The sequence below is a fragment of the Heloderma suspectum genome, chromosome 4 (assembly GCF_057233095.1).
Source record: "Heloderma suspectum isolate Gila_16-S chromosome 4, 16-S_ref, whole genome shotgun sequence".
Classification (NCBI taxonomy): domain Eukaryota; kingdom Metazoa; phylum Chordata; class Lepidosauria; order Squamata; family Helodermatidae; genus Heloderma; species Heloderma suspectum.
In genome coordinates, this window is record NC_139461.1 from 266,981,043 (window position 1) to 267,001,743 (window position 20,701).

The 20,701-nt window shown below is 42.9% G+C and overlaps 1 protein-coding gene across 2 annotated transcripts in view; it reads right to left on the bottom strand.

The window, feature by feature from the left end:
* Positions 1-4,470: 4,470 nt before the first annotated feature.
* The window catches only part of RBM39 (RNA binding motif protein 39), a 39,847-nt gene continuing 23,616 nt past the window's right edge, over positions 4,471-20,701 (bottom strand). For both annotated transcript variants that reach the window (XM_084853744.1, XM_084853743.1), the window contains exons 10-17: positions 20,377-20,442; positions 18,551-18,755; positions 18,256-18,333; positions 11,477-11,509; positions 8,814-8,889; positions 8,613-8,718; positions 7,179-7,257; positions 4,471-5,452 (exon numbers count right to left, since the gene is read on the bottom strand). In XM_084853744.1, the coding sequence (XP_084709870.1) occupies positions 5,352-5,452; positions 7,179-7,257; positions 8,613-8,718; positions 8,814-8,889; positions 11,477-11,509; positions 18,256-18,333; positions 18,551-18,755; positions 20,377-20,442 (744 nt within the window). In that variant the 3' untranslated portion in view covers positions 4,471-5,351. The remainder of the gene's footprint in view (positions 5,453-7,178; positions 7,258-8,612; positions 8,719-8,813; positions 8,890-11,476; positions 11,510-18,255; positions 18,334-18,550; positions 18,756-20,376; positions 20,443-20,701) is intronic.

Genomic DNA, 20,701 nt, shown 5'->3' on the forward strand with positions numbered 1-20,701 from the left:
AGGTAAGGTGGTCTGGTACTCCCATCTCTTTAAGAATTTGCCAGAGTTTGTTGTGATCCACACAATCAAAGGCTTTAGCGTAGTCAATGAAGCAGAAATATACATTTTTCTGGAATTCTTTTGCTTTCTCCATGATCCAGCAAATGTTGGCAATTTGATCTCTAGTTCCTCTGCCTCTTCGGAACCCAGCTTGTACTTCTGGTAGTTCTTGGTTCACATACTGCTGAAGCCTAGCTTGTAGGATTTTGAGCATCACCTTGCTGGCATGTGAAATGAGCGCAATTGTGCGGTAGTTTGAACACTCTTTGGCATTGCCCTTCTTTGCAATTGGAACGTAAACTGAACTTTCCAGTCTTGTGGCCACTGTTGTGTGTTCCAAATTTGTTGGCATATTGAGTGCAGCACTTTAACAGCATCATCCTTTAGGATCTTATAGCTCAGCTGGAATACTGTCATCTCCGCTAGCTTTGTTGTTAGTAATGCTTCCTAAGGCCCACTTGACTTCACCGTCGAGGATGTCCGGCTCAAGTTCAGTGACCGCACTATCATGGCTGTCAGGGACATTCAGATCTTTCCTGTATAGTTCTGATGTGTATTCTTTCCACCTCTTCTTAATCTCATCTGCTTCTGTTAGGTCCCTGCCTTCTTTATCCTTTATCATGCCCATCTTTGCCCAAAACGTTCCCTTGAGATCTCCGATTTTCTTGAAGAGATCTCTAGTCTTTCCCATTCTATTGTTTTCTTCGATTTCTTTGCATTGTTCTTTTAAGAAGACCTTCTTGTCTCTCCTTGCTATTCTCTAGAAATCTGCATTCAGTTGGTTATATCTTCCCCTTTCTCCCTTGCTTTTCGCTTCCCTTCTTTCCTCAGCTACTTGTAAAGCCTCCTCAGACAGCCACTTGGCTTTCTTGCATTTTTTTCTTCGAGATGGATTTCGTTGCTGCCTCCTGAACAATGTTACGGACCTCCGTCCATAGTTCCTCAGGCACTCTGTCTATCAGGTCTAATCCCTTAAATCTAGTCATCATCTCCACTGTATATTCATAAGAGATATGATTGAGGCCATACCTGAATGGTTTAGTGGTTTTCCCTATGTTCTTCAATTTAAGCCGAAATTTTGCAAGAAGCAGCTCATGATCTGAGCCACAGTCAGCTCCAGGTCTTGTTTTTACTGACTGTATGGAGCTTCCCCATCTTTGGCTGCAAAGGACATAATCAATCTGATTTTGATATTGACCATCTGGTGATGTCCGTGTGTAGAGTCGCCTCTTGTGCTGTTGCAAAAGAGTGTTTTCTATGATCAGCGTGTTCTCTTGGCAAAACTCTATTAGCCTTTGTCCTGCTTCATTTTGTACACCCAGGCCATGCTTGCCTGTTATCCCGGTGATTTCTTGACTTCCTACTTTAGCATTCCAATCCTCTATGTTGAAGAGGACATCTTTTTTTGGTGTTAGTTCTAGAAGGTGTTGTAGGTCTTTATAGCACCGATCAACCTCAGCTTCTTCAGCCTCTGGTTGGGGCATAGACGTGAATTACTGTGATGTTGAATGGTTTGCCTTGGATTCGTACTGAGATCATTCTATCGTTTTTGAGATTGTACCCCAGTACTGCTTTTCCCACCTTTTTGTTGACTATGAGTGCTACTCCATTTCTTCTAAGGGATTCTTGCCCACAGTAGTAGATATGATGGTCACCTGAATTAAATTCGCCCATGCTTGTCCATTTTAGTTCGCCAATTCCCAAGATGTCGATGTTCAATCTTGCCATCTCATGTTTGACCACCTCCAGCTTACCTTGATTCATTGATCTTACATTCCAGGTTCCTAAACAATATTGTTCTTTACAGCATTGGACCTTCTTTTCACCACCAGACACATCCACAGCTGAGTGTCCTTTTGGCTTTGGCCCAGCCACTTCACTCTTTCTGGCACTACTTGGAAATACCCTCTGCTCTTCCCCAGTAGTATATTGGACACCTTCTGACCTGAGGGGCTCATCTTCTGGCATCATATCTTTTAGCCTTGTGATACGTTCCATGGGGTTTTCTTGGCAAGAATACTGGAGTGGGTTGCCATTTCCTTCTCCAGTGGACCACATTTTGTCAGATCTCTCTGCCATGACCTGTCCGTCTTGGGTGGCCCTGCACAGCATAGCTTATGGCTTTACTGAGTTACGCAAGCCCCTTTGCCACAAGGCAGTGATCCATGAAGGGGCAGAAATGTTTAGGGATTACTAAATTAGAGGTTAAATTATGGAGAGAAACAGAAGTTACTTTCATGCCCTTAAGGGAAAATGGGAAATGTGATACCTGAGCAGTTTCAGCTATTGGAAGGACAGATACTGAAGCTGAAGGGCAAATATTTTGGCACCTAATGTGAAAACTACTTGGAAAAGACCCTGATGCTGGGAAAGATTGAAGGCAAAAGGAGAAGGGGACGGCAGAGGATGAGATGGCTAGATAGCATCACCGATGCAATTAATATGAACTTGAGCACGCTGCGGGAGAGAGCGGAGGACAGGAAGGTTTGGCGTGCTATGGTCCATGGGGTCACAAAGAGCCGGACACAACTTAATGACTGAACAACAACAGAGTAAGAACTGGAAGCAAGGGCTGATCAACTCTTGGGATCAGGAGAGTATGGATTCAGACCCACCACCCCTACCTAAATTATTCTTTTGGCACCTGGAGATGGTGAACTCCTGGCAGGCATCTCTCAGCCTTGATCAGCTTAAAGTACTTCTACCAGCAGCACATTATGCTCCACAGGAGTACATACTATAGAAATAGGGAAGACTAGAAACAAGGATAGCCATGAAGATGGGAAGACACACAAGGACATCAGCGAGGCATGACTGTTAGTCTAGTTTTAGTGGAGCAGAAAAGGGGTAGAGGAACTGGGGTACGCGCCAGGTGGGGGAAGAGAAATGAGGAAAGGTGAAATCCCAGACTGCTATTATTTAAGACAGTGACATGACTACTCTTGACATACCATAGAATGAAAGGCTATTGGCAGCAAGAAGCCAAAATACTGAGCAGAAGGTTAACTAGACTTTGTGGGGTACAAGGTCAAGTAGGAAAGGAATGAGAGCATACACAAGCACTGAAAGGACTTAGGTTGAATTTCATATAGAGGTCAAAATAACCAATCGCTGGCTCTTCTGCTCTCTGTAGTAGTTTAGCAATTCAGACACTGCCCAAGGAGACTATTTAGCCTTTAATTTGCTGGTGTCCAGGAAACTGAACACAAACCTGTTGTATATAAGAGGGATAGGTTCTTGGGGTCCATAATATCTCACACAGCACCAGAATGCCAATGCCTAGTACACGAAAGACGCTGATGTTAGGAGGAGCCCATGCTGGTCTCACATCTTTTAATTTGTGGTACAGCGTAGCAGGTACTGATATGAATAGTGTATTATGAAGCATAGAACCAAGGTTGTGTTTTCCTATAATAGCTCTTGATTTATATATTTGTCAACCCCCCATGCTTTACCTTTGCCCCACATAAGTACTTCCTTATGCTTCAATCTATGGTCAGCAGAACAGCACAGAAGTTATGGGGTGGCCTTTAGACCGTGAAAACGTACACAATAAATCTATCTTTAAAAGTGCCTCAAGTCTGTGTTTTCCCTTCAAGTATATCCACAGTTAGGGAGACAACGCACTTGCTCTTTGAAAGAGCAAAGTAAATGTTTCCAACATTTGGTGAGGCAAGAATGTTTAGAAAGGAGTTGGGCAAGCCATTTTTTAAGCTACTCTTTCCTGTCTGGCATAAAGGCAATGAAACTAGTAACAGGCTGCAGGAATTAGTGATCTAGTAGAGGCAAAATTTACTTTTGGTAATGACTGCTGGATGAGAAATATGACTCTTGTCTTGACTGTTACACCCCTCACAAGGCATCCTCTTAGTTTGGACATTCTTGAACCAAGAAAGACTGGGACACCTAGCCAAGGACTGTAAAAGACAAGATGGAAAGCTTTTTCGTAGTTCCTCTTCCAAGTCTCAGTAAGGAACTATGCAATATTTTCTTTACAGCATGAAGACTAGCTTGCTCTTTAAGATGCAAGGAATTTTTCTGGTGGTTCTGTGCAATGAAGGAAAAATGGAGAATGGCATCAACAGTAAACATTCCTAGCATCAAGGGTAAAAAACAGACCTCAAACAGATGCTAGGAATGTTTACTGTTTGGGGTATAAAACACCACTTCCTAGCACAAGAGGTACCACTCTAAAAACCAGGATGAAGAGAATACTCCCCAAACTGGGCTAATTTTAATAAATTGTTTAACATGTTTGAGTGACATCTCCCCACCCCACACACCCCTCAGCTGGAAGGTGCTGGGCAAAAATCAGAACTTTGCCTACGGAGAGGGAATAACGCGGATTTTCTACTATTTTAACTAAACAGTTCATATAATTTGCGTTCTTCTGTTTGCAACTAACAAGTTCTAAAAAATAATGCTTCTGGAGGCCTTTAAGAGAATTTTATTTGAGTGGTTCTTACAAAGATTGTTGCAATATGAAAGTCATTTGTTGATAGAAATATCAAGCTGTTTTGTCAAACACATTGAAATAACCCAAAAATATATTTCAGAGCTCACAGAGCTTAAAAAAGAGCAGAGATTATATGCAACCAGACAAAATATATTCCTGCATTTCCTACTTCAACTTTCAACTAGGTACATTCCCTGCATTCAATGGAACTTTAATCTGGAAATGCAGAGATAGCTTTGTTTGGAATTCTAAACACACCTTACACCTTATTTACAAGAAACTTTTACAGAGACAATCAAAAGTTACCATCTAGAAATAAAATCCTCTAATCCCCCCAATTTTGCCAACTGGTCAACATTAAGTGAACAGATCAGCGGACCAAAAATCACTCAGTAGCCTCTTGAATTTTCAATCCATACAAAACACACTAAATATGTCCAGTTAAATCTGATATTAACCTTTAGCAGAGCATCTACATTTAAGTGAATGTAAAATGCAGAACCTGCATTAAAAGAAAAGGCTTGTGAAACATTAAAAATCATGTCCTGTCCACCTTTTACAGAAAAGTCTTCTCTATAAGCTACATCTGTTCCTACAGCTCACTTTAGCCAAATGTTCTAAATGTACAAGTATTACAAGGCAGAACAAGTAGTCAGCTTTGTATACAGAAGGAATGCTAATCAAGAGAATGAACACACAGCATTCCTGCTTATTATATTTTGCTTTTTTTGTTTAAAGGTAACAGGAAGTGTACACAAAAGGACTTTACACCCTTTCCTTTTGTTTTCTTCTAAATAAACAGTAACTCAAGTCTTCCTTCAAAAATAGCTATGTACAAAACTGACTAAATCCATCTTCATCGCCGAGTAGGAACCAAGAGCTGGGTTGCAGTCATAGAATCTGGGAAAAGGTTGTGGTATGTTGGAAGAGGTACATATGCTGCTGTAATCATTTTACCTACCAGAGGAAAGGAAGAAAAGAAAAAGCACTTTAGAATTCTTGTTAACTTTTATTTTTTTTATTCTAAGTAATTTATACCCCAACCTTTTCAACGCGTTTGCATTGTTCAGGGTGACTTAACAGTTAAAAACAAAACAGTCCCATAAAAGAAATAAGAACACAAAACAGAAACAGGCTCAGAAGATTTTAAAAAATATAAAAATGAGGGTCCACCACACAAAAATGCTTCCCAGAACAAGGAAATTTTAACCAGTCATCAAAAAATAGTAAGAGGGGATCAAACAGATCTCATGGATGTAAAATACTGCAACATCTGGGTGTGGCCACTGAGAAGTAGCCTCTGATCCTGACAAGTTGTGCCCCTGTCACTGACAGGACATGGAGAAGGGCTTCTCCAATAGACAGGAAGAATGCACTCCCTTCCAGTAATAGTGTTCTGTATCAAGTCACTTTCAGAGCTTTTGTAAGACACAAAGGTTGGGGGGGGGGTTTGTTTAGCAAAGAACAATGGGGCATTCAAGGCTTCATTTCACTTAATTAGTATTCTTTCTCTTAATACAATTGCTGGCAAATGATCCTAGGTCAGGCATGTAAAACACTGCTGTATTAAGGGCACTGGCTTCCTAACCATGAAGATTGATCAATTTGTGAGAAGTTTGGTAGAGTAACTGTCAGCCTCAGTGAAAACTGTAAAGGACTTATAACTCCCACCCCCAGGCCTTGTGATATTTATTTATTTATTAAATTTATTAATCGCCCATCTGGCTGGTCACCCAGCCACTCTGGGCGATGTACAAGCATATAGTACAACAGTTTAAAACAGTAAAATTCTACAATAAAAATATTTTCTAAAATACCCTAACCCAAGCAAGGTCCCTCTCTATTTTTCACAATTTGTCTACACCAGGGGTGGAGGACCTCTGTTTGCCCCATGGGATGCTTTCGGAGGTCAGCACTGTGTGTGGCTGTCACCAAAAATGTGTGTCTCAGCAGCCAGCCCACACATCCAGCCACAAAATCACTTACCTGTAGCTTCAAAGAATTTATCCCCCCTAATTAACGCTTACTCGGAGACCACCCCAAGTAATTTCCCCATTCCTAAACATCATGACTCCTGCCTTCTCCAATGTGGTGTCTTGCAGTTGTTTTGAACTACAACTCACATTAGCCAGCCAGGCCAATGGTCAGATGATAGAAGCTGTACTCCAACAAATCTGGAGGGACACAGGTTGTGGAAAGGTGCATGACCCCCTTCCAGCACTGGTGTTGCCCTTTTAAGAAGCATTCCTCTTATATAGAAAATCCTCTTCAGACTTTTCCCCCCTCTCTGCCTCAGGATTCGAGATAACTGAAGGAGGGTTGGAGTTTGGGAAAAGCCATCTGCAAGGACTGGAGCAGTGAGTGGAAAAAGCAGTAGGGGCAGAGGCTCTGCAACACACCTTCCCAGCCAGTCACACTGGAATGCAGGAAGTGTGGCCAGTTAGAAGGCTGTGTTGAAGAGCCTTGTGTTACTGCAAGGTGCTATGTGAGGCTTTTTTAACAACAGAAAAAGGGAAACAAGACACCTTGTTAAGAGGGGCAGGGCAATGGGAAGAGACTTCTAGGGCTGGATAGGAAGACTAATAGCTTACTTTGGCCTACAGGCTGGAGGTTCCCCACCCCTGCTCAATACCTGTTAGCCATGTTAGACAGCAACATGGCAAAATATTAAGAGTGTACTGACCTGCAAACCACCTTCCATGTAATGCATTGACAGCAGCAATTGCTGCAGCTATTGAAGGGCATTTGACGTACACGTTGCCCTGAAATACAACAAAGTGTTTATTGCTTCTACCAAGAAGTCTGTTTAACCATTCTAATGCTTAAACAGATTTATTTAACAGAACTTTTAACTTGAAGACCAACAGAAATCAGCACAGTAAATTGTTAGAACGAAGAAACAGGCGAAAGATAAATGAATGTAGTGAATAAACTTATATCCCACTTTTTTTCACAAAGTGAAACTCAAAGCAGCTTGCACAAAAGCACATCATACAAGTTTAAGTTAAGTAAACATCACTAAAACAAAAGCCTTGTGGAACAGCCATCTCTTTTCCACGCATCTAAAAGATGATGGGGACTGATGAACTTCCTACACTGCATTCCATAGTGTAGGTGCCACTCTCCTATATCACATTTGGCAATTGTATCTGGAGTAAAGGCTCAGATGCTGAACAGAGCAGGTGAAGAGGAACATATGGAAAGTTACCTTTATGTTGTGGCTGGGTGGAGCATGTTGTGAGTTGTAGGACGTTTTTCTGTCTAAACATGCTTAGGATTGTGCCTTAAACTTGGGACCCTCAACTGGACCAAGGAACTGACCAGCAACCAAGTCAAATAAAATAGGTGTAATACATTTTGAACACCTAAACATAGCCAACATCATTTTGCACCAATTGAAGTTTCTGGACACGTTTCAAGGGTAGCCCCACATAATGTGTATTACATTAGTCTAATCTGGAGATAACTAATGACAGACTTTAAATGGTCTGATTTTGTCAAGAAGCTTTGTAGCTGGCGTACCAGTTTGGAAAAGGCAACCCAGCCACCTGGACACAGAAAAGTAGCTCAGGCGTCAAGTAGCATCTGTATGCTACAGACTTGACCTTTAGGGGATGTGCAACCCTGAAAACAGGCTTCACATCTAAACCCAAGTTAGATAGAAAGTTCACCCACCAAAAGTACAGTCTTGTTCGGATTTGGCCTCAGGGTTATCACCTATTTGCTTTCTACTAAGATCGCTACAATTTAGAGTTGTTCTGTATCTGACAAAAAATACTGATAGAGACAATTACAAACACATTATGATTATGATTTCATTTCTATACCACTCAACGGCCAAAGCTCTCTAGGCGGTTCACAACACAACACTAACCCTATATCCTTTGCAACTGTTCATTCAGGATTCTAAAAACCATGTTTTGACTTTACAATGATGTAGATGTATAGACATTTGCTCTCTGACAACATAGTAACATTCTGTTATGGCCTAATGTCAGAATATTTTAGTTTGGTCCTTTTGTAGAACCAAAAATGCCCCCTGATTGTATTAGTTAGTTGACTGTACTAATTACACACTAATTAGTTGACTGTACTAATACTGATTTTAGCAACATACCTGAGCTGAATTTTTGTCTACATAAATATGAACAACTCCTCCATGTTTGTTACATTCTTCAATCACATCATCCTTAATTTCTGTATCCCAGCCAGCTTCTTCTTCACTGCAGAGTAAGAAATCACAAGTCTTAAGAAATTAATGAACTTTTATTTATACTGAACAGAGACATAAAAATGAACTTACAGAAGGTTAACTTACGTTTGAGGGTTAAACATGTTGGAGAGCTGGAAACACTGTGTTGCAAGTGGTTGTACAGAAGCAGCTGCAGCCAACACTGAAGAGGAAAACATAGTGTAAGTTTCTCCTTATTTTTAAGAGTCAAGACAAATTCAGTTTACTATTAAGCCTTCAAAATGTATAGCTGTTCAATTTGTAATGAAGTTAGTTTATGCTGAAAATCTGTAAGGCAAAATTACAAAATAGAAGACAATCTTGGCACTTACTACTTCTTGGTTTGTGGAGGGTCTACAGGCTGGCTTTACTACTACTCCTAGCTCAAGAGGGAGGGATTATGCAAATGAAACTTTAAGGCTTTGCCTCCCCAGTTCCAAAGCATAGCCAAGCTAATGACAGAACAGACTAAGATCAAAATTCAACATTAACAGTGAAAGGCTCCTTGGCTAGGGAGTGCCTGACACCTGCTGGTTATGTCACAGCAACCTCTGTGTGAAGATCTATTGATGAAAAACGGCCAGTGAATGCAAGCGAGGGTGGGAACCCGGAAACACTCCACAAACCAACAAAAAACCTTCATGGGAAATGCCAACATTCCTTTCTCTGCTGGTGTGGGAGGGTCTTAAGGCCAGAATATATAAAGCAGCATGAATCCTCGGGGGGAAGGTCTGGCTGTAACACTGGCCACCCAAATGCTGCTTCTATGGAACCATAGATAACTCAGTATTTTGTGAATGTGTTTGCTAGGTGAAGCAATTAGAGACTGGGGCAGTTTGCACAACATGACAGCCCATCATGGGTTATTTAAGCCCCAATGAGCCAAGGTGTATGCTGGCTGCAGTTTTGAATATATAACCCCTTGATCAGGAGGCTTACTATGTCGTCTGAACCTGGCCAACAGGGGTTATGCAAGGGTTGCATATTCAAATCGTGGCCGGCATGTGCTGCAGCTCACCATGGCTTAAATAACAGATGAGGAGGCTGGGATATTGTGTGAACCAGTACTTTTCTTGGAAAAGTTCTAAAATAGAAAACAGTAAGAAAAAAAGAGGACAGGCCAAAGGAAGATTTTTTTCAGAGAACCTGAAATTCCTGTGGGTCTCCTGTGCTAGGCAGGAAAGGTAACAGGAGGGGCTCCTTCAGGACAGGCAAAGCCTTAACATTTCATTAGCATAATAATCTCAGCCTCTTGAACTAGGTGGGATAAAGCTAGCCCGGAGACACACTAGGGAACATAAAAGTCTCCACGCACTGCATAAAATTTTCAAATGATTCTAAGCTTGTCAACTCTTCCCCTGGATCACTTGCCTGGTTTGGACCTCACACTGGCAATCCCTCAGTTGTTTAAACCAGGAATTGCAAGGACGAGCAGAGCGTGCAAGCTGTGTGCTTGTCATTTCCGCTTTTAATTAACAATGCAGGACCACCCCGCTTCTGGTTTGTTTCATGACATCAAAGCCCAGGAAACTCTAGGTTGTTTATGGGTTGAACAACCCAGAGTTAACCCAGCAACAAACCATGGGCAATTGTTGCCAACGTGTCTTCTGAACCAGGTGACTTTATTTTTCCTCCAAAGCTAGTTACTAAAGCTTTAAAAACAGTATTTCAGTGTAGTCAATTTTAAAATCAGCTGGAAAAGGCAGGAAGTGCATAAACCAGACATTCAATTTACATAGATCATGCACATAATCTCACTGCATTATGCTTCAGTCTGTGAAAGAGTAATTTGAATAGCCCTCTGAACCCATATTTTCCGAGGTCTGAAACATGTACATTTTCTCATTAAAGAACTAAATACTGTTTCCCTTTGGGGATCAAGGGAGCTCTAATAACTTAACACTTATAATTAGAAAAAGTATTAACTGTCAGTTTCTTCTTTCACCTTGCAACAGATTTGGATGAGCGTCCTTAATCAAAACAGCATACCCCAAATTTAATGCAAGTCTAAGCTAGCAGCTCTATATTAACAAGAGTACAAGCCTGGGGAAAGAATAACATGACTGCACACAAAAAGGGTACATGGAGGCTCTTGAGGTGTCAGCTGGAAAACGTAATAAACTGTATCCTTTCCATCTCAACCTGTACTTTCACTGTTATTTACTTTAACATAGCGATGTGGGCATTGTCAAACTGGGGATGATATGTTGACTAACACTCATCTACAACTTTGAAATTGCTATGCCCGTCTAATATACTATTAGCAATTGACGTCCACTCATTGTTACTAATGAACTTATGACATGGAAAATTTCCCATGGAAAAATAAAGCACAGAAAAATTTCCCATTTGGGGAATTTTCTGCCCCACATCACTGCTTTAATACAAGAAGCCCTCAGGTATTATCAGCTCAGGTACTGTCTTTCTACAGGGGTCCACAAAAATCACCTTAGCTTAATAGCCACACCTCCATTTCTCCTCATTAATACTTCAAATCCACTTGCAAGCATAGAGGGCTGGAGGGAGAGGCAGTTTTGTCTCGCTTGCACCCAAGACTTGGATAGGGAAAGCAAGAGGAGAAATGCATTCTGTTTCTTTTTTTATCCAAACTGAAGCACAAGTTAGAGGCTGTCTGAAGTGTTGTGGAGTACTTCTCACCAGAGGCAAGGGGCACTTGCCCTGGCAAGCAGAAAAGATCTGGATGCCCATCTTTCTAGTCTATGTACAACACTATTCAAATTTGGGCTCACCTTCACTCTGCTGTGAAAGTCTTGTCTGCAAATCTAAAAAAAAATTGTACAGCATTTAATATCCTCAATATTTGAAATACAGACTTCTCATACACACACAGCACACTACAGAATGTCAATAATTTCCCCATGAATATTAGTAACCCTGTGTGTGGATAGACTGGCAGTCAGGCAGTACTAAGGGTAAGAGGCCATCTAAGTATCACACAAGCAATTCATGAATGGTGATGTGAAATTTTGTACTGTAAATATTTTGACTGATGCATCATTCTCTAGTCAACTTGAGACATCTTATACTATCACAGGCTGGATGTTAAGAAGCAGGGGACAGTAAGACAAGGACAAGCGGGAATAATTTTTATCTACATCACAGTACAAATGTGGGATGTGAAGACATAAAGAAAGAAGTTGAATGTGCAACTGCTAAATAATAGCAGCTGAAGTGCTGCCAATGTAGACAATAACTTTGTATTGATAATCACATACCTACCATACATTAAAAAAAAAACAAGCTACACATGGCAACAGTACACCTGCAGAATCTGATAAGAGTATGGTGTTCCTTTGAAAGTTCATGCCACAACTAACTAGTCTTTAAGAGAACAATCCCATGGTCGTGGGAGAGTGTCCCAGGGACCATAGGATTCTTTGGAGTCCCACCTCCAAGGCCATAGCCATTGCTATAACCTTGGAAGGAGGACTCGAGAATCCCATCCCTCCCGCTGCCCATCACAGCGGTTGACGAAAAAAATATGCTGGCTGCTTCATAAAGTCCCAAATGAGGCCTAAGAGAGAAGGAAGAGGAGATGTTCCAGGCAGCAAGGGGGGAGGGGAGACCAGGATACGAGAAATCCTATTAGTCTCTCCAGCCTCGGCCCAGCCCCCGCCAGCATGTCTCAGGCCCATTTACACAAAATAATGTAAAAACGAGGACGAAGAGGTAAAAATGGCCATTCTCCTGTCCTGCTGGCAACAGCCCAGCAGGGCACTGGATACTGGGGGGCTTCTGTCTAACAAGGGCACAACCCATAGGATTGTGCCTAATTTGATATAGCATATGCCAAGATTTAAAGCATCAACAGCTGTCAAGTGATCTCCCATTTCATGTGCCAGTGATTTAGTAAGAAAGCTACAGGAAATTCCAGAACTGCACAATTCAACTAGTCCATACATTGAGAAGTAGGCTGGGAGGCTGTTTTCCCGCCTCCCAGCTGAGCAGAGCAGAGCAGAGCAGAGCAAGCTGCTCCAGCTGGTCCAGGGACTACAGAAGCAGGCAAGCTCCCAGAGAGCGAGCGAACAGAGCGAGTGAACAGGGGGAGCAAACAGGAGTTGGCCAGGGGAGTTGCAGTGGTTGAAGAGACAAAGGAGACAAAGGAGACAGAGGCTAAGAGGTAAGTGGGTTGCAGGAAGCCCAGGGCGCTGCCCTTTATCCTTCTGACTGGCTGTGAGCTCACCAGGAGCTTCTGAGAGCTCCAACTGAATTGGAGGGGTGTGGCCTGAGTACTCCCAGCAGCTGACTGGGCGGGAAGCTTCAGTCTGTTTCCCGCCTCCCAGCTGAGCAGAGCAGAGCAGAGCAGAGCAGAGCAAGCTGCTCCAGCTGGTCCAGGGACTACAGAAGCAGGCAAGCTCCCAGAGAGCGAGCGAACAGAGCGAGTGAACAGGGGGAGCAAACAGGAGTTGGCCAGGGGAGTTGCAGTGGTTGAAGAGACAAAGGAGACAAAGGAGACAGAGGCTAAGAGGTAAGTGGGTTGCAGGAAGCCCAGGGCGCTGCCCTTTATCCTTCTGACTGGCTGTGAGCTCACCAGGAGCTTCTGAGAGCTCCAACTGAATTGGAGGGGTGTGGCCTGAGTACTCCCAGCAGCTGACTGGGCGGGAAGCTTCAGTCTGTTTCCCGCCTCCCAGCTGAGCAGAGCAGAGCAGAGCAGAGCAGAGCAAGCTGCTCCAGCTGGTCCAGGGACTACAGAAGCAGGCAAGCTCCCAGAGAGCGAGCGAACAGAGCGAGCGAACAGGGGGAGCAAACAGGAGTTGGCCAGGGGAGTTGCAGTGGTTGAAGAGACAAAGGAGACAAAGGAGACAGAGGCTAAGAGGTAAGTGGGTTGCAGGAAGCCCAGGGTGCTGCCCTTTATCCTTCTGACTGGCTGTGAGCTCACCAGGAGCTTCTGAGAGCTCCAACTGAATTGGAGGGGTGTGGCCTGAGTACTCCCAGCAGCTGACTGGGCGGGAAGCTTCAGTCTGTTTCCCGCCTCCCAGCTGAGCAGAGCAGAGCAGAGCAGAGCAGAGCAAGCTGCTCCAGCTGGTCCAGGGACTACAGAAGCAGGCAAGCTCCCAGAGAGCGAGCGAACAGAGCGAGCGAACAGGGGGAGCAAACAGGAGTTCGGCAGGGGAGGTCAAGGGGGAGGCCCCTAACATTTTTTTTATTTTATTTTTTTTTTACTAACTTTTTTTCATTTATTTGTCTTGTAACACACACTTCCACACCAGTGGGACTCTGCTTTTAACCTCTACTGAGTAGAGGAGCAGGCACAGGCTAGTCTAGAACAATCACAAAGCTAGACACAAAAAGGGAAAAGAGGCTATGGAAGGACAAGACTCTCCAGTGGTGGTGACCTGCAAGGTGTGTGCAATGTTTGTTTTCTTGCCTGAGAACAACATGGCCTACACCTGCAACAAGTGCAAGTTGATCACGCTGCTGGAGGAAAAAGTAAGTGGACTGGAGCGGCGACTGTCAACCCTCCGGGGAATAAGAGAACACGAAGAGTTCTTGGACAGAATGGGGGAACTACAGCAGCAAAGGGCAGACCACAAGCTTGAAGAGCAACAGCAAGATGAGGCAGTGGGAAATTCTGAGGTGAAGAAAAATGGAGTAGAGGATACTCCTTGGAAAACGGTGACAGTTAGGAGAAGAAGAACTAGACGACACTCTGCACCAGTGGAAGCGGTGGAGCTGTGGAACCGATTCCAGGTACTTGCGGATGAGACTGGAGGACAGCCTGCAGAGGAAGAATCACAGGGGAACCTGCATGAGAGTGAGCAAGAGGCTAAAGGTCAGTCAAACAGAGGCGATGAAACCCAGGCCTACAAGAAGAAGAAGAGAAGAGTGGTAGTAGTGGGAGACTCCTTGCTGCGTGGGATCGAGACCCAAGTATGTCGCGAAGACCCGTGGACTCGCCAGGTATGTTGTCTCCCGGGAGGACAGATTAGAGACGTGACTGAAAGGTTGCCTGCACTCATAAAGCCCACTGACAGGTATCCCTTTCTTCTCATCCATGTGGGAACAAATGATACCGCCAAGCGGAGCTACGAAGAGATCACGTCAGACTTTGAAGCTTTGGGAAGGAAACTCAAGAACTTTGGGGCCCAGATAGTTTTCTCATCCATCCTTCCAGTAGTTAGAAGAGGGATAGAAAGGGAACGAAAAATACTCCGGGTGAATGACTGGCTACGAAGGTGGTGCCGACGAGAGAGATTTGGATTCTGGGACCACGGGCTATACTTCCTGGAAGATGGGCTGTTGGCTAGGGATGGGTTGCACCTCACAAAGGCTGGGAAGAATGTGTTTGGCCACAGCATGAAGAACTTCATCAGGAGGGCTTTAAACTGAATCCTACGGGGAAGGGAGATGTAATGTTGGGGGTAACAATGGACGTAGGCGCATGCACTGCAATGGAGAGAACAGCTCTGATAGCGTCCAATAATAGTCTTCAGACACAGGTAGGAAGAAAGCCAGACTATGAAGCACATGGTCTTCGATGTCTATATACTAATGCCCAGAGTATGGGAAACAAACAGAACGAACTTGAACTCTTAATACAGGAGGGAAATTATGACTTGATAGGTATAACTGAGACTTGGTGGGATGACTCTCATGACTGGAATACAGCAGTTGAAGGATATAACTTGTTCAAAAAGAACAGGAGGAACAGAAAGGGAGGCGGGGTTGCACTGTATGTGAAAAATACATATCTCTGCACAGAAATACAGGAGGAGGAGCTTGGTAGCCCCATCGAGAGCATCTGGGTTGAAATAAATGGAGCAAAGAATAAAAGGAACCTGGTGGTCGGAGTCTACTACCGGCCACCCAATCAAGGAGAAGACAAGGATGAAACTTTTGAAAAGCAAATAGCCAATGTTTTAAGGAAGCATGATGTAGTAGTAATGGGGGACTTCAATTTCCCCGATATTTGTTGGGAGACAAATTCTGCAAAACATGGCCCCTCCAGGAAATTCCTGACTTGTGTGGCGGATAACTTCCTCCTACAGAAAGTAGAGGAAGGAACTAGAGGATCGGCTATCCTTGACTTGATCCTAACCAACAGAGATGACTTAGTGGATCAAGTAGCAGTTACAGGAACTCTGGGGGAAAGCAACCATGTTGTACTTGAGTTCTTGGTTCTAAGGGAAGCAAAAGCCAAGTGTACTCAAACGCGTACCCTGGATTTTAGGAAAGCTGATTTTAATAAACTCAGAACAATGATCAGTAAGGTCCCATGGCAAGCAATGCTAGCGAGAAAAGGAGTCCAAGATGGGTGGGAACTTTTAAAAAAGGAAATTCTCAAGGCACAATCACAAACAATTCCAACAAGAAGAAAAGGTGGAAGACAACAGAAGAAGCCAATGTGGCTTCACAAAAAGCTTAGGGATGACCTGAAAACAAAAAAGGACACATATAGGAAGTGGAAAGAAGGCCAAGTAACAAAGGAAGAGTACAGGCAGGTAGCACAGAATTGCAGGGATGGCGTCAGGAAGGCTAAAGCGGAGAACGAGGTGAGGTTAGCGAGGGATGCTAAAAACAACAAAAAGGCTTTCTTCAGCTACGTGCATAGTAAAAGGCAGAGGAAAGAAATGGTTGTTCAGCTATTAAATAAGGATGGCAAAATGATAACAGAGGACAAAGAAAAGGCAGAGGTGCTCAATTCCTACTTTGGCTCAGTCTTCTCCCAAAAGAGGGTCTATGACCCCCCTGGCAAAGGCGAAGTACAGGCTGAAGGGGCAGGATTGCAGCTTGAGATCGACAGGCATATGGTCAAGGAACACCTCATTACTTTGAATGAGTTCAAATCTCCAGGGCCAGATGAACTGCATCCTAGAGTCATAAAGGAACTGGCAGAAGAACTCTCAGAACCGCTGTCTATTCTCTTTGAGAAATCATGGAGGACCGGGGAAGTGCCAGATGACTGGAGGAGGGCTAACGTTGTCCCTATCTTCAAAAAGGGTAAAAAGGAGGAACCTGGGAACTACAGACCAGTCAGTCTGACATCAATCCCTGGGAAAATTCTGGAGCAGATCATAAAGCAATCCATCTGGAAGCACCTTGACAACAATGCCGTGATTACTCGAAGCCAACATGGATTTGTCAAAAACAAGTCCTGCCAGACAAATCTGATCTCATTTTTTGATCAAGTCACCTCCCTTGTAGACCGTGGGAATGCTGTAGACATCATATACCTCGACTTCAGCAAAGCTTTCGACAAAGTGCCCCATGATATCCTGATGAGCAAACTAGCTCGAAGTGGGCTAGATGAAACAACGATCATGTGGATCCACAGTTGGCTACAGAATCGGACTCAAAGAGTGCTTATCAATGGGACCTTCTCAAGCTGGGGAGAGGTAACGAGTGGGGTACCGCAGGGCTCAGTCCTGGGCCCAGTGCTCTTCAATATTTTTATTAATGACTTGGAGGAGGAGGTGCAGGGAATGCTGATCAAATTTGCAGATGACACAAAATTGGGAGGGATAGCTAATACTTTGGAAGACAGAAACAAAATTCAAAGTGATCTGGATAGACTGGAGTGCTGGGCAGAAAACAACAGAATGGCATTTAATAGGGACAAATGCCAAGTTCTGCACCTAGGAAAAAGAAACCAAATGCACAGTTACAAGATGGGGGATACGTGGCTCAACCACACTACGAGCGAGAAGGATCTTGGAATTGTCGTCGATCACAAGCTGAATATGAGCCAACAATGTGATGTGGCTGCAAAAAAGGCAAATGCTATTTTGGGCTGCATTAATAGAAGCATCGCTTCCAAATCCCGGGAAGTACTAGTTCCCCTCTACTCAGCACTGGTTAGGCCTCATCTGGAGTACTGTGTCCAGTTCTGGGCACCACACTTTAAGAAGGATGCAGACAAGCTGGAGAGGGTTCAAAGGAGGGCAACAAAGATGATCAGGGGACTGGAAACAAAGCCCTATGAAGAGCGACTGAAAGAACTGGGCATGTTTAGCCTTGAGAAGAGAAGACTGAGGGGAGATATGATAGCACTCTTCAAGTACTTGAAAGGTTGTCACAGAGAAGAAGGCCAGGATCTCTTCTTGATCATCCCAGAGTGCAGGACACGGAATAATGGGCTCAAGTTACAGGAAGCCAGATTCCGACTGAACATCAGGAAAAACTTCCTGAGTGTCAGAGCAATACGGCAATGGAACCAATTACCTGGGGAGGTGGTGGGCTCTCCCACACTGGAGGCCTTCAAGACGAGGCTGGACAGCCATTTGTCAGGGATGCTCTGACTTGGATTCCTGCATTGAGCAGGGGGTTGGACTCGATGGCCTTGTAGGCCCCTTCCAACCCTACTATTCTATGATTCTATGATTCTATAAGTATATCATGCTCAATAGGTGAATAAGGCTGCAATCCTATAAACACTCACCTGGAAGTAAATCCCACTGAACTCAGTGGGACTTACTTCTAAGTAGACATATGATTGCCCTGTAAGTAATTATCTTTCTTTAGACTAGCTTCCAGATTACAGTATTTAGAAAATAGATTTTTTTTTTACCTGCTACAGCACTAAATGCTAATGATCCACTCATCTGCAGAGCTTGCTGTGCAGCTGGAGGGATTTGTAAACCAGTACCTGGAATAGAAAGCCATTAATCTATTTTGTGCTAAATGCTCTAAAAGGTCCTGAGAATTAATGTGGCTAAAGAAAGGCAACAACATGGGGGTGTCTGTGACCTACTAAGTTATGAAAATGTTGCCGATAAACTCTCTATTAGATTTAATTACAGTAGGATGCAATGCCAAATATTGAAAGACAAAAACATGAAGTCTGCTTTTTACAATACACTTACCCTCAGCAAGTCTTGCCATCAACTGAAGACGGCCAGTTGTTCCCAAGTCAATTCCAGTCCTTTCCAGTTCATCACTGTCCAAAAATGAGCTTGCACTGGATGCATCTGTACGTTCAGTTACATGACCTACTTTCATTGGCCTGCCAGCTAGCTCAAATCCATTTAGTTGTTCTAAGGCCTTTTTAGCACACTCAGAGTCTGAAAACTAAACAAATTAATATATGGTTATCATTTGATACAATCCGTTGTTAGCAAAAGTTTGTTTCAGCATTTTAAAAAAGGTAACCTACATCCTATTAAGTATCAGTCATAGAATTAGTATCAGTGCCCTTCAAATCACTGCTCCAATGGGTTTATAAAAAGTGTGCGAGGAGCCAGTACACGTTTACATTTTTTGCTATAAACACACATGCAGACATTTACACGGGAGGGACCTTAGCTCAGTGCTAGAGCACATGATTTTCAAGCAGTATGTCCCAGGTTCAATCTCCGGCATCTCTCATTAAAAAAGCAATCCAGATGGCAGGTGACAGAAAAGACCTCTGCCTCAGATCCTTTGGGGGGGGGGGGGTCACTGCCAGCTGATATAGATAATACCGAGCTAGATGGACAAAACATCTGACCTGATATAAGGCAGCTTCTAGCACTGTCTCTTACGTACATCCTGAACATTTCATCATTTTAGCATACAAGCTGCATGGATATTGGATATTTCTATCCAAGTTAGGAAATAATGTGAAGCAGATTAAACACTCAAAAAGTGTTATTACTACTAAGAAATGCAAAACAGATACTGTGGAATATTGCCATGAGGTTTAAGGGGTTGAAGAAGTTTTAATTCAGTAGTTTATATTTACTAGTTTAATGTACCTTGAGAAGTAGCACACTCCTGTCCGTGGACAATATTGCCTTCATCTTTTCATTTTCAATTTGCCTTTATCAACACAGCAACATACTCTACTGAAGGCCATATTTGGCAATGAACAGCCATCCTCATTTAGCACACTCCAGGCCAGTACGACAGCAGTTGTTGCTCATGTCTAATAAAAACTGGAATTATTCTACCATTGTGAACATGACCAAAACCTGGCAGTTTCAAATTAAAGGTTTTTAGCTTTAAATAGCTTAAGTTTCAGAATTATTCATGTTTACAACTTTTAAAATACCTTCAGGTCTTCCTTCGTGGCCCATTTTATATTTTTATAAGAAAAACAATCCACGTCTGATTATAATTAGTAGATAACTTAGGATGTATGCCAATGGAATAATGCTAAGGATAACATCAAGTTGAAAAATCTGTAGCTCTTAAAATACAATTCTAGCATGTTAATTTGGAAGCACGTTCTGATATCAGTGAAACTTATGAGGAAGTAAACATGTTTAGAATGAAGGTACTAGTGATTACCTGTGACATGTATTATCTCAAGAGAAAACTCCTACTTTTAAAATCCCACTACAGACCCATGCTTTAATCCTAAGCATATTTTGAATGAAGTCTCATTTAAATAGATGAGACTGAGACATCCGAGTGTTTAAAACCTTTAAATTCCTTTTTGTACATCATTACAGAGATCCTGGCATAACGATTTGGCATTTTTAATGTTCTTCTATAATAATCCGTGATTTTTAAAATTAATGTCAAATACTTGTTTTTCTGATATATGGCTGAATTTGTAGAACGGCAAGTGGCTATATTACAGTGGATGAATGAATGATGACTGCAGTTGAGTAACCAAGTGTCCGATTTGTCAGGTCACCTTTCAGATTGTGTGTGTGTGTGTGTGTGTGTGTGTGTGTGTGTGTGTGTGTGAAGTTTATAAACTTACAGTAATAAATCCATATCCTTTGGAACGGCCAGTTTCACTGTCCATCATCAGCTGAATGCTTTCAATCTGAAAAGGATCATGATTATCCATTAGCATATAAAAAACCTATCACTCAAGTCTTATTTTTGGAATATGATCTAGGGTAAGAGCATAAAGTCAGTCTGCCTAAATTGGACTATACACGCTGCGTGTTCTGCTAGCAATCCTAAATGTAGAAAACTGTCTCAGGCCTCAAGGGTACATGTATATTTCAAAAACGAGAGTCTGTTCACATGCAATTCTATGCCTTGCTTTGGAGCTATGCTTACACACTCTTCTCTTTCTA